The 14,071-nt window shown below is 34.6% G+C and overlaps 1 protein-coding gene across 7 annotated transcripts; it reads left to right on the top strand.

Annotated features, from left to right (window-relative positions):
* The first annotated feature begins 4,600 nt into the window (after positions 1 to 4,600).
* Positions 4,601 to 12,868, top strand: LOC109156810 (mitogen-activated protein kinase 9-like). Of its 7 annotated transcripts, none has more exons than XM_019304663.1 (12): positions 4,601 to 4,757; positions 5,775 to 5,812; positions 7,079 to 7,507; positions 7,624 to 7,751; positions 7,892 to 7,951; positions 8,751 to 8,900; positions 8,988 to 9,143; positions 9,260 to 9,397; positions 9,507 to 9,580; positions 11,712 to 11,807; positions 11,886 to 12,147; positions 12,426 to 12,868. In XM_019304663.1, exons 1-12 carry the CDS (start codon positions 4,657 to 4,659, stop codon positions 12,540 to 12,542), a joined length of 1,749 nt encoding a protein of 582 aa, XP_019160208.1. In that variant the 5' UTR covers positions 4,601 to 4,656; the 3' UTR covers positions 12,543 to 12,868. The 7 variants fall into 7 exon arrangements, with proteins under 7 accessions (XP_019160208.1, XP_019160210.1, XP_019160214.1 ...); XM_019304665.1 differs by having other exon boundaries at positions 4,603 to 4,782; positions 5,775 to 5,813; positions 7,099 to 7,507; XM_019304667.1 differs by lacking the exon at positions 4,601 to 4,757 and adding an exon at positions 5,263 to 5,422.
* Positions 12,869 to 14,071: the final 1,203 nt, after the last annotated feature.

Genomic DNA, 14,071 nt, shown 5'->3' with positions numbered 1-14,071 from the left:
TATGAACACAGAGCCCTGACATTATGAACTTACAATTATGAACATATAGTGATAAAATTATGAACATATGCTCCTATAACAAAGCGGTCTGAAATTTAAAAAAAAAAATGGTGGAAGATAACGGTGCCACTTACGGCACCATTCCGTGTCCACAATGTATGTTGGACACAGGTCCGTAACATAACGATTGGTAAATCACGGTGACTCAATGACTCAGCAAACAGGGCCAAATATTGGTGCACACAAGGGATCTACCACTTTAGGCATAATCCACACACTGCCATTGTCGAAATTCGAATCTTAATCCCTTCTTTTAAATACTGTCTACTAAACAAGTGAGTTAAGCCTTTGCGGGCAAATTTTGTCATTCCTATTTTGAACCAATATACTTTTGAGTTTGGACCATAGGAGAATATAATAATTTTATTTTTAAATTGGAGATTATTTATAATAGGTAAAAATATTAATTATTTTAATGAAGATAGCAATAATTATTTATATTAAAATAAAATTTGTAATAGTCGTAAACATTAATAACAGCAAATACACCGACTACAATGTTATCATACGGCTACTTGGAGATACTGCTCCAACTTTTCTTCTAAACACACCCCCAATCTACAGTCAAATAAACCCTAAAGGAGCGTTTTTTTTTTTTTTTAAAAAAAGAAAAGTTATTTATATAACATTACCAAAAGAATATCTTATTTACTCATTATAATGTTAAATTTTCAGCATTTAGTTCACGTTATCTGGTACGACTCAATTAAGAGGGATGATGTTATTAAATTTTAATAAAAATTAAACTCATGATAATCAAGGTATGAAAATAATATTACATTCACTAGTTACCTTTTTTGGAACTCAATAACAAATTTTTTTTATATATTTTAATAAGTTGTTGGTATTATTATTAAAGTCTTCCATAATAGCCCACAATTTGTTTTCGTTCTCCTCCATCTTCTCAATTATTCTCAACAAAATTCCTAAACCAATGGTTTGTTTCCATTTGCCTCCACCTTCGTAGCACATGATCTTGAGAAGAGTGCTTGTTGCCGGATGCTGGTGAAGGGTTAAGTTCAGCAATTGGTGACTAAAAAAATTATTGAGCGGAGGTTGGTATTGTGAAGGGTACGGTTAAGACTTGTTGGCGAATGCTGGTGAAGGGTTAAGTTTAGCAATTGGTGATGACTAAAAAGATTGTTGAGCGGAGGTTGGTATTGTGAAGGGTACGGTTAAGACCAACATCCTACCTCTATTCAACGGACAGAGCCAAATCCAAATACCGGTACTGCCGCCGAAGTTTGGACCTTGTCTCTTCTCTCAAATACTGCTCACTAAAACCATTGAGCTAAACCCGTATGAGTCATTAATATTCTTTTTCCTTTCTTTATAAACGTTAGTCAAATCAATTGAAATTTAATGGAATGATAGAATTTTAAATAAAAAAAATTAATTAAAACAATCAAATAAAAGTTAAGAATATAATAAAACAAAATAAAAAAATAGAATTAAATATACCAATATCATAATAATAAAAAATAAAACTAAAATTTGCTCTTTAAAAAAAAATCTAAATTCTTAAGCAAATCCCCCCCCCCCCCCCCCCCCCTAAAGGCCCTAAATATAAAGAACACAAGGTAAATGTGTAATTTTAAAGAGATGGAGGTGCAGTCATGTTAAACACAAGCGCACTAAGTTTGTCCCAAAAGATGAGGCGAACGATTCAACACGACACACACACGTGTCGGCTGAAATTTTAAAAAGAAAAAAAAAATACAAGAAATTATTTACAACCATATATCACCATTTTAAGAGAGAAATCGTTTTCAAAAGAATCATAACCACAATCTTAAATTCCAATTTCGATGGTTAAGCTGTCAACTCCGGTCCGTTCGGTGGATTTCGTCGTCCAAAATCAACATATGACGACGTTTTGAGCGGAGATTGGAAATTGAATAGTTAAAAAATAAATAAAAATAGATATGAATTTAGTATTTCGTGAATATTAATATACAAGTATTTAGTGTTTTTTTTTTTTGTTAAATACATTAAATTACGCTAAATTAATTCTAAGTTTTTAGAGTCCTTGTTTAATAACCGCAGGAGGAGGTAAATTGAAAACCGCTCCATATAGGTTTTCACATGTCTATACACCGGCGTACGTGGAGGTTTTCATCTCTTTTGATCGAGGTCTCTCAATGACTACCAAGTTCATAGTAGGATTCTAACTCACTATATTATTTTTAGAGCATCCTTATCAGTTGGGGTTTTTATGAGTTATTTGTGAGCCCCAGCATCCACCTCATCCTCCACTATCTCACTCAATCACAGATAACTCTTCTCCACATCAGTTTTAAGTTTTTTTTTTTTAAATTTTTTGTGAACCCACCATTTTTACCCACTATATTTTAATTATGTCTTTATCTATTTTATTTATAATTTTTTTTAATAAAAAATAGTGAAACTGCATACTGGATTTGCAAATGAAACAAAAAAAGATGGTTGTGAAAAATTTGTAAATAATAAAACAATAAAAGAAATAATTTTGCAAATGAAAAATATTGAATGTGAAAAATTCGCAAATGAAAAATTTTGAAATTTGTGAAAATTTTAAAATATAAATAATAAAACAATAAAAAAACAAATTAAATGTTAATGTTAATAAATATAAAAGACGGATGAATGCTATGCGAACCAGACGGATCAGATGTGGCTGCCAGCCCTTCATTCTTCTTTTCTTTTTCTTTTTCTTTTTCTAACATGATCCTCTCATTTGCAGGAGGATTATTTCTCAAATAATTCACACTCACATCAACTATTAACTCTAGTTAGAAAGAATTCATGTAAAAATAATTCCATATTATCCACTAGTGTGGATGCTCTTAGAGCAAGACTTTAAAAGGTGATCTAATCACGTTTTTTTTTTTTTTTTTCAATCAATCTAACCAATTAAGCTAGCTCCACGAAACAATATTTGGTGACTTCGCCTCATTTAGCGATATAATTCATCCACTCGTCTTCAAACTAGAGCCCATAAAGACCTTAAATTTAGATGTCGAACTTAAAAATTGAACGGAGGCTCCAAAACCCTTCCAAACGCGCCCTTCCTCAAACAACAGAGCCGTCGCTATCATAATCTCTATGCGGAGGGGTCAGCTTTGTTGGTACCGTTGGTAGAAAAAACAAATAATAATTAAATAAAAAATGATTATTATTTTCTAGAAAGAAGGGAAGAAAAGATGAAGAAATTGGCTAGTGTTTGGTGTTGGGTTTTTGCAAGAGTCAAGCATGCACTCTTTCCTTAAAACCTTATTTGCCACCTCCCAAAGATGCTAGGAGCGTTGTGGCCTAGGCTTCCTAGGATAAAACTTGCTAGTGATTCAATGTTTGAGCACTCAAACAAGGAATCCGGCGAGCAAGACAAAGCTATGAACACAGTAGGCAAAGAAAGAGTAGAAGCAGAGAGGTTTTGAGGCTAAAAAGATGAACTTTCGTGTTCAATTTTTCTGTGTAAAAACTCTACTGCCCAACTCCTTCTTATATAGGGGTGGAGGACTTAAATAGCTTTTAATTCCGTAACAGTAAGAATTGAACACCCAACGGTCACAGAAAGCAATACAGGTTCGTGCAGGCTAAAACTTCAAGTTTCGACCATCAGGCCGAAACATGGAAGTTTCGGCCATGGCCCTTACACAGTCTCGGCCCGCAAGGCCGAGACATAGGTTTCGGCCTGTCCAAAGCCGAACCTACAGGTTTCGGCCACAAGGCGGAAACCATCTAGGCAGCTAGGCCGAAACCTCTGTGGTTTCGGCCACATCCAGTGGCGTGTGTTGGAAAATGATTTCGAAGTTTGGCATAACTTAGCCCGTAAGGCCACGCCAATTTCCGGACGACATTCGTGCCCGCGCACACGAGCTCGGGCTTGAATCAAGTCTTTTTCAATCTCGTCTAGTTGGAATTTGATTTGCACCTCCCGGTGCGCGCGCGCGAGAGCCTTTATGCTATACAATTCTACAAAGCTCACTTTATCCCTTCATTTTCCAACTCAAATGGGTCTACTTTGAGAATCAATATCTCATTCACCCATTATCCGTTTTGAGCGTACAATATATCGATCTCTTCGTCTCACTACGAAGAATCCGAATCCACATTGACCCGACCCAAATCGGAAGTGGACCCCACTGATAATTGTACCACAAAATAGTCACTTAACATGCATTTTTATGCCATTTTAAGCTATTTTTTCCAACAAGCTTCTCCTTAAGAGCATCTACATCAGCAGATCTTTCACGGTTTTTGAGAGTAAAATGGCCAACATAAAGAATCGAGAGGGAAAAGAAAGAGGGAAGGAGTTCCTCTTGCAACGAAGTGATTTTTCGTAGAAACGTGAAACCCACTGTAGAAATATGCCATCCGCGCGGCCTATGCATGGCTGTCACAACTTTATTTTATTATTATTTTTTCTTTTTACTCTTTCCTCCTAAATTCTTTTTCCTAATTACATTTACAAGAACTTTTAGAAAAAAAAAAAAAAAACAGTAGTGTAAATGCTCTTACCATTCTCACAACCTCTAGAGTCACCTATATATCCATCTATATCTATATATTTGTGTGAATTACATATGCGCGAGCACACACATATATATAGTATGAATGTATATATACACATTATACATGTACATTGAATCTCGAGGGCTGTTTGTGTATGGTGATGACAGACTGACAAGGCGACAGGGGAGCGTGGAGAAGATAAGGTTCGCAAAATAAGGACGCGGATTGGTATTATTTTTGTCTTTTAGGATGGATTCCGAAGATCTATCGATTGGTTCTATTTTATTATTTTCTTATGTCCACCAATTTAATATATGGTTGGCATTTATTTATTTATTTAAATTAAATTAAATTAAATATGTAACTTTTTCAGAACGCTATGATATTTTTTGGGGCCTGACATATTCTGTTTTGACATTTACGTGTCGCTGCGTGTGTAGATAAATTGATATATATTGGAGTTCTTATATTATAGATCAGGGTACACCTTACCAAATAGACTATAATTATAAATAATATATAAATTATATATTTTTGGATATGGTTAATAAATTTTAATATGTTTATATTGTGTAATTGTAATATCTAAAATAAATTTATAAATACAAAATAAATTAATCAATTACATATCATAATTTATAATATGTGAAATTTTTAAAGATAAATTGTGAACATATGGACTCGTGGACGCCCAGTCCACCTAATAATTTGCATATATATTGGGGGCGTTTATTCATCGACTTTACGCTTTGATTTTTATGGTAATTTTGTCATTTTGAGTTCACAAATTCTCGATCTCTGAAAGCGCCGGGAACCGAGCTCAGCTGCTCTGGTTAGCTTTTGGAGACTGATTTTTTTGTCATCGGAGGTAATTTTTCTGCAGCGATGATGTTGTTTGGAGTGGAATTTGGATTTTTTTTGTTTTGTTTTCATTTCTTGTTGGGAATTATGATGTCGAATTGGGTTCGAGGGGAGAAAAGAGCAGATTTTGATTTACTATTGTTGCGAACATGTGGGAGTAAAGTTAAATCACTTGATTTCGAGATTGTGTCGTAGATTTGCGGCAGTGTTGTTTGTGTTTATTGTGGAGAGATGCGTCTTACATCAATGAGTTTGAAGTTTCTATGTTCATTTTCGATGTGTTGTGTAGCAATGGATATGAAGTTCTGCATTTTCTGAGTTCATTTTCCATCTTATTCTGTCTTTTGACACACTTGTAGGTTTGGGAGTAAATTCTACAAGGAGTTGTCTCATAAATGGTAAATTTGTGTATTTTGTATATCTTGCAGTTTGATATTTAAGTTTATTGTTTTGATCTCTGTACTTGGTTAACGTTTTTTTTTATTTTTTTTATTTTAATGATTGTAATCTAACATCACTATCAGATTTTTTTGAAGAATAAGCATACAAGTAAACCACTTGTAAATTTCACATATCTATTTATGATTTTGCAATTAATCTTATCCAATTAATCACCTTACTTTGTGCATATAAACATAATATATAAGATCTGGCTTCTTATGCATTCGGCCAGATAGAACTATTATTTTCTGTTTATAGATACTGCTATTTTGCCAAGTGACCTGCCGTTAAGTTGATACGAGTTGTTAGCTTGGCACACCTAGGGTTTAGGGAAGGGGAAATATAAACCTTGAAATCCCAATAAATATATGATTCACTTAATGATTGCAATTCAAAGTCTCAAACCATCTTTGGTCTACTATTTCTTTGCACAGCTCTATTTCATTTGCCTCTGATTCTATTATGTGAAGATTCAAGTCGGAGTAATAGGTTAAGGCCTATTGTTTTGAATCTATGTGCTCTTATCGAATCAAACTGTGCTATTCTAATTCAAATAATTTGGACAAACTTGGGTATATTCCGCAAGATATAACTAATTGCAGATTAGGAGAATAGGTTGGATTGCCATTAGTGCATTATGGACCTAAACGTATTTTTGCTTCAAATACATTCGGCACAAAGTAGGTTCAAGGTGTTTTTGAACCCTAATCAATCAACATTGAAAGCCAAGATTTCTTTAAGCCGAACAGATTCCTATCCGACATAACTGATCAAAGTCTTATAATTTATTATTAACATTAAAATCTGTAGTATTTGGAATTTTACCATCAGTTTTCAAGTGCACTGGGTTAGTTGTTTGTACCATCACTTTCACTTTTCCGCCATCTACTTCAACTGAATGAACTTCCTAGATATTGAACAGTGCTTGGCCTGGATAATATACAGGGTAGATATTCAAGCGGCATCAGTTCAGTTCATTCTCTGTGGCGACACAAAGGGAATTGCCTGCTTGGCATTTAGTTTCCATATGTAGGACTGGGGGGGGGGGGGGGGGGGTGGGGAAAAGAAGTGTTCTTACCTGTTGTTGATATGCTTAAAACTAGGGTGTAGAAGGTCATTCTCATTTCACCTGTTCTATTGTTATGTTTGATTATTTATTTATTATACATTTATATTGCACTTTGAATCTCTCTTTGTTTTAGTAGAAAACCTAGCTCAGGTATTATATCTTTTACATTGCAGAATATGCCTTTCAAAGAATTCTTCACTGAATATGGTGAGGCGAGTCAGTATGAGATCCAAGAGGTTGTTGGCAAGGGAAGCTACGGGGTTGTAGCTGCTGCAGTTGATACTCATACAGGAGAGAAGGTAGCTATCAAGAAGATCAATGATGTTTTTGAGCATGTTTCAGAAGCTACTCGCATCATGAGAGAAATAAAGCTCCTTCGCTTGCTTCGACACCCTGATATTGTAGAAATAAAACATATAATGTTGCCTCCATGTCGTAGAGAATTCAAAGATATCTATGTTGTCTTCGAGTTAATGGAGTGTGACCTTCACCATGTGATTAAGACAAATGACAACCTGACTCCTGAGCATTTCCAGTTCTTTTTGTATCAGCTTCTTCGGGGTTTAAAGTATATGCATTCAGGTTGCTGTTTGTCCATGCTTTAGAAACAACTATAAGTATTTATTTATTTGTTTTTTTTTTTTTTTTTTTTTTTACATACATGACTATAAATCTTCTAATGCCTTCTCTTTTTGCAGCAAATGTGCTCCATCGAGATTTAAAGCCAAAGAACATTCTAGCTAATGCAGATTGCAAATTGAAACTCTGTGATTTTGGGCTTGCTCGGGTGTCATTTGGTGATGCCCCATCTGCTGTTTTCTGGACTGTATGTGTTTCCTCTCCTTTAAAGTTTCTGAGTTTAGTTTTATTCAATTGCAATTCATGCACATAAGCACTGTAATTATATTCCCACTTTTTACAATTCTAATTTCCTGGGTTATGCTAAAGCTTATTGCTTCTTTGAAGGACTATGTGGCAACACGTTGGTACCGAGCTCCTGAACTTTGTGGTTCCTTCTTCTCTAAAGTAAGTGTATTATACAAACAATTGTTTGTGCAGAGATATGTGCCTTTTTCTCATGCAACCATTATGAGCTTTAATAATTCATTTATGGGGCAAACATGAGAGCTTTCATCATCTTGATTAATGCTCTCATGTTTTCCCCATAAATAAATTATTAAGCTTATATGACTTCTTCTAAACTGAACTCCATTTCCAAGTTAAACTATCTTCATTTCTATAAACAACTGCTCTATAGCTTTTGAATGGTCTGTAACTCCCGATCACCACCTAGATGTTTTATATTGATAGGTAGCTAGCTTAGATGGTTTAAGGATCTGAATGTGCTATAATGATAACTTAGTGGGCACTGTTGTTTTGTTTGGTTTAATTTGCTTCATAGTTATCATTTTTCTAGTTATGATTTGGCCTTGCCCTTTGTTGTTAAACTTTGTGTATGAGTAACATCTCTATATTCAAGTACAAAGTTCGATTGTCATCTAGAGTAACTCTCTTCATCCTAAGTTTAATCTATCATGTGACTCCTGTACTGTCCGTCTGTTCTTCTGGTTCTAGCATCATCTAGAGGGCAAACAAATGTCAGGGTTTTATTCTTGATGCACAAAAGACATTTTCTTTGTGTATATGTAAAAATAAAAGTTTTTGTTCCCATCAAGAGAATCTCTTCAATTGGGATTCTTAATGCAGATAAACAAATCAATTTCTGTTTAAATTCATTCTTGATATGCACGCTAGATGGTTCTTGATTAGGCAATGGTCTTAAGAAATCTCTTAGTGGACTTCTAATTCATGACATTTGTTGCAGTACACACCAGCAATTGACATCTGGAGCATAGGATGTATATTTGGAGAAATGCTTACTGGAAAACCACTTTTCCCTGGGAAAAATGTGGTCCACCAGCTGGATATCATCACTGATTTACTGGGCACTCCCTCCACTGAAACCATTTCAAGGGTATACCTCTCCTCTTACCTATAGCAGTTGCTAAACTTCTATTTGTCTTTGGCTGCATCTCAGTGAAGTATTACCTAATATATGCAGATTCGAAATGAAAAGGCCAGGAGATATTTAAGTAGCATGAGGAAGAAATCTCCTATTCCTCTCTCGCAAAAATTTCCAGATATTGACCCACTAGCTCTTAGACTACTTGAACGTTTAATTGCATTTGATCCGAAAGATCGTCCATCTGCTGAAGAGGTAATATTATTAATGGTGTTTAGAAAAGTTTGCATAACTTTCCTAAATGTCTTATGCTCTTTTTAAATAAAGGGGTTCTTATCCTGATATTGGTGATTCTTTGATCTCTTCTTTAGGCATTGGCAGATCCATATTTTCACGGTTTGGGAAATGTTGAAGAAGAACCTTCTGCCAGGCCAATTTCAAGATTTGAATTTGACTTTGAAAGGAGAAAACTGACAAAAGATGATGTTAGGGAGCTTGTATACAGGGAGGTACTAATTTGGCTATCTGATCTTTTCTCAATATACAGAGTAATACCTTTATTCTATTTTTTTTTATTTTTTATTTTTACTTACAAGGTACCTTTATCTAAAAACACAGATTTTGGAGTACCATCCTCAGATGCTGCAGGAGTATCTTCATGGAATTGATCACACTAGCTTTCTGTATCCGAGGTTTTGCAATGACCTTTTTAAGAAGCTTATGTCTTTTGGTGCTATTTATTTCTTTAGCTCACTGCATGTTCATTTTTTCTTTTCCTGGTGGTCTCAAGCTATCATCAAGATAAAAATATATCTCATTATATTCCTTCTAATGCAACATCCATTTTTTAAGTCTTTCATGCCTTTTTCTTCTTAAGTCTTTATTTTATAAAGTTCTTACTCAAGAAGAAAATTTGCTCTTTATTTTATAAAGTTCTTACTCAAGAAGAAAATTTGCTCTCTTTAAATTATTAAATTAAAAGGTACCGTGAACAACCAGCAAAATCAGAAGTGATTTTTTTTTTTTTTTTTTTGGGATTTATTCTAGCACCTAAAATTTTATACTTTGCAGAATAGCAATTTGACATGTTTATCATTCAATCCTAATTTACTACTTGTTAGGTACTATGTGAAAAACAATTGGAGGTCTGTTGGTATTAGAAGTTTCCAGAGTTTTACTTTTACATCTCTTGCTCCAGCAACCCTCACATTTTTCTGATAGATCTGCTGGTGATAAAAACTATGCACCATCACCATTTTTTTTTTTTTTTTTTTTGGGTCAATGACATACATTTCTCTCCTCCAATCATTCCCTGAACAGTCACCCCAGATTGTCAGTCAAACTTCTAACCCTTGCCTGAAAATTCAATTCAGAGATTGTGTTGACCTCGTGGGACATAATGCTTGACATTTTCTAAGTCCAGGGTTGCAGGCTTGCAGCATACCATCTTTATTTGTTTATTTTTTTGTTTCTCTACTGACTTCAAAATCGATAATCAATTTATGCCCCCCTTTTCTCTTGCCATCTCTTGGAAGCTTCTATTCATGCAAGCACTAGAGACAAGGCAGCATCTCTCTATGATGCTGTGATATGATAGGATTGTTTCACACAGAGAGTGTGAGGGGGGGGGGGGGTGGGGTGGGTGGGAGATGTAGCTTAGGATTTTAGAGAAGGGATGAAGTGAGATGCAATTTAGGAGACAGAATTTGTAGAGAGAGAATGGGATATATAGTTGCTCTACAACCTGTCGCACTTCTGATCAAGTCAGGTCAATTGGTATTTACCAAGTCATCTTCATTTAACAGTCTTGTAAGGGGTTCTTTAAAATGTGGGCTGAGTGACCAAATTGAAGAATGTTTGGGTTAATGGACCAAATTAGTTTCATAGGGGTTTGTGAGGCAAAAACATAGGGACGAGAGTTGGCAAGTTGCTGATTAATCTTGTTTCCCAATGTGTTCTATACAAGTCACCTTGTATAAGGATACTGGTTATGCTGGTAAACCAGTGAAGTTCGATAATTGAGTGTAATTATGACCAAGCCTTTAAAAATGTCTAATGCTGTCATCCAGTTGCATTGAAACATAATGCAGAATTGGAAGCCATTTATTATCCCGACATTATGACCAAAATGATATGATATCTTTATGAATTATGACCCTCCCTTGGTAATCATTGAGTAACTTGTGCATTACATTTGGAGAGTTCAGAATGGAGGTGGTATTTTATTTGTTGGAAGATTATTGTCTCAATAACATGCTATGCAATTTGTGCAATACCAGGCATCCCTGTTCCTGTTAAGATTGAATCCACCCAAATTTTATTATTCCATCTTTTACTATTGTATCCACGGGAAAAAGGAACCTTTGTTCGTATTCAGGGATAGCTTTACTCTATTGCTCCACATCGTGGTCCAACTTGGAAAATGGTTACATAAGGTGGTTTATATCAGCAATTTATATTATTATTATTATTATTATTATTATTATTATTATTATTATTATTATTATTATTGTTGTTGTTGTTGTTGTTGTTGTTGTTGTTATTGTTATTATTATTATTATTTTGGGGTGACAAGGGAAATCCGCAGTCACTACCCAAGAGTGTGCACTGGGTAAACTCCACTCCTGTGTAATAGCCTGCAAACCACACAACAATTTATATTATTAAGCATCCGATCATGGCATTTTGAGATTGAATATACCCCTTTAATTATGCAATTGTTTTCAGTCATTCACTAGCATTTCACTTCACAACTCACTCGCTGGTGCTGTGTGTTTGTATTCACATCCTACACTCACATGGATTTTTACTTTGTTATTATAGTGGAGTTGATTGTTTTAAGCAACAGTTTGACAATCTTGAGGATCACTATGGTAAAAGTGTCAGAAATGCTCCAAGGCGATATGCTTCCTTGCCTAGGTTAGAAATCACAACTCTTTCACTTCATTTGATGATTGAACTCTGTATCAGTTCTAAAGGTCATTGTTTTATCTCCAGAGAGCGGGTCTGTGTTTCCATAGATGAGGATACGGATCAGGATGGTGATTTTGATCAGCATGTTGTGGCTGCAGTTGCTCACAGATGTCTCCCTAGCCCCCGTGCATCACCGAAGAATAAGAAATCGGATGCTGCTGCTGATTCAGATATAGGTCATTCTCAGAATGGTCACTGTAAAACAAACAACAGTGAGCGTTGCTTACTAAGAAGTTCCAGCATTAGCTTTTCCAAGTGTGTCGGTGCCATATGGCAGGACAGCGAGGTAAGTGTCGCCTAATCCGTTACCCGTTATACATATACCCTTGCAAAGAAAATTGAAGAAAACTTCTAAAATCCCAAATACCATTAGTTTATTTCTTGTCCCCATCCATACTGAAGGATCGAGGCATCACCCTTTGCTTCCTTCACGACAGAGTGAAAGCGACTTTTGTAAATTGTTCATGATCTTTAGTAATAGTATTAGCGGTCGAAGATGGAAGCTAGGGATAATAGCCGGTGTAAGATTTTCATTACTGTCGTATATATCTGCCTTTATCCCAGGGTACAGCTTGCAAGCAAAATGAGATCAGTAGATCGTCAAAGGAGCTGGCTGCTTGCAAGCAATATGACAATGGGATTGGTAGATCGCCAAAGGAGCTAACAGCTTTGTATGCTTGATTCTTCAATATGGATGGATGGATGGATGGAAGTTTTAACTTCTTTCTAATTCCTGGTAATTTAAACCTTTTTATGTTGTGTTGTACTATTGATGCGACTATGATGTTGGCAACCTTATATGCTCCTATAGCCATCGCTACTTAGTGCTGTATGCCTTTATACTATGGTTGGCGCTTACTGCTCTTCTATCGACGATTATTATGTGCTCCCCCCTCCGTATCTTGCTTCGGTTGTAATGCTCTGATGAAGTTGTAATTAGTGTTTGTCTCAATAGTAAATGCTACATTCATATTCCTATATGAAGTTCTCCATCCATGTTATTCTTATTCTCATTCCTGTTTAAAAGGATTTTCGGATTTTTTTTTTTTTTGATATTATAGTTTCTTTTGTAGTTTCTATTGGATTCAATTTGGGGAATTGTAGTTGCAACTTTCAAGTCCATTATGTTTCTAAATTTGAAGAAATGTATAGGAAATACATAGTTTGATTTTGATTTTTTTTTTTTTTTTTTTTTTTGGTGTTTCCATAAAAATGAAGAATTCTGTGGTCAATAAACACACCCTTGCAAGGGGAATAGCCTAATACCAGGGGTCCCAGGAATCTCTATTTCCCTTGTAAGGGGAATATGTCATTCCCAGGAACATTGTGAATGCTATTTCATTTTAGGCCTATTCTGCGAATCTGCCATTAATATTTTAGCAACTAGCTAGTTAATTATATATATATATATATATATATATATATATATATATATATATATATATATATATATATATATATATATTAATCAAATTATTAATATATATAATTTTAGTATTTCGTGATTTTGTGACCAAAAATAAAAAAGAGCGGCGTCGTTGGGATGTTTGTTCATTAAGTGGTTGAAAAAAATTAGGAAAAGAAATGTTTTCTATTAAGCTTGTTCTTCCCCTATTTTCTTTTTGCCATGGTGGTACATATATGTATGCACATAATAGTACTCACTGCAAAACAAAATAAATAAATAAAAATGGAAGACCATAAAACAAAGTTGCCTTAAAAAACAGATATTGAAAATTTGAAGGATAAGAAGGAAAGAGGATAGGAGATATATGTCTGGTTTATGTTGAAAGGGTTGAAAGGCCATACAAGTTGTGCATGATATGATTGAGTTTGTAACCAGCAAGCAAATTCTAAATGTGGTCCAACCTTATTATTATAAATTATAAAATTTTTGAAAGCAATGCTTTGAAGTTCATTGTATTTGGTCTTCCCGGTTTATTTTAGATCTATTAAATGATAACTTCCTCATAAGATTTAAGTAATTAAAAAGTCTCAAATTAAGACTTTTATGAAAGGATAGTTGGTCACTTATTGAGATCCTAAGTATTAGCTACTTTCTTACGGAATTCTAAATATCTTCTTGCATTTAAAGATCTAACCATCTTTTTGATTCATGGAATAGGTCGGGAATGAAATACTATTTTCAGAAATAGACATATTTCATTGTTTGGTTTATCTTTCAAGATTGGGAATAACATCCGGAAATG

This window comes from Ipomoea nil, unplaced genomic scaffold (assembly GCF_001879475.1).
Source record: "Ipomoea nil cultivar Tokyo-kokei standard unplaced genomic scaffold, Asagao_1.1 scaffold2759, whole genome shotgun sequence".
Classification (NCBI taxonomy): domain Eukaryota; kingdom Viridiplantae; phylum Streptophyta; class Magnoliopsida; order Solanales; family Convolvulaceae; genus Ipomoea; species Ipomoea nil.
This window is presented reverse-complemented; position numbering and strand designations above follow the sequence as displayed.

Excerpts from the sequence above, each read along its gene's own strand:
- LOC109156810 (XM_019304663.1), top strand. The coding sequence starts at position 4,657 with ATGTATATATACACATTATACATGTACATTGAATCTCGAGGGCTGTTT. Across the intron at positions 9,398-9,506 it reads GGGAGCTTGTATACAGGGAG|ATTTTGGAGTACCATCCTCA; the intron begins GTACTAATTTGG and ends CTAAAAACACAG. Across the intron at positions 9,581-11,711 it reads ACTAGCTTTCTGTATCCGAG|TGGAGTTGATTGTTTTAAGC; the intron begins GTTTTGCAATGA and ends TTGTTATTATAG.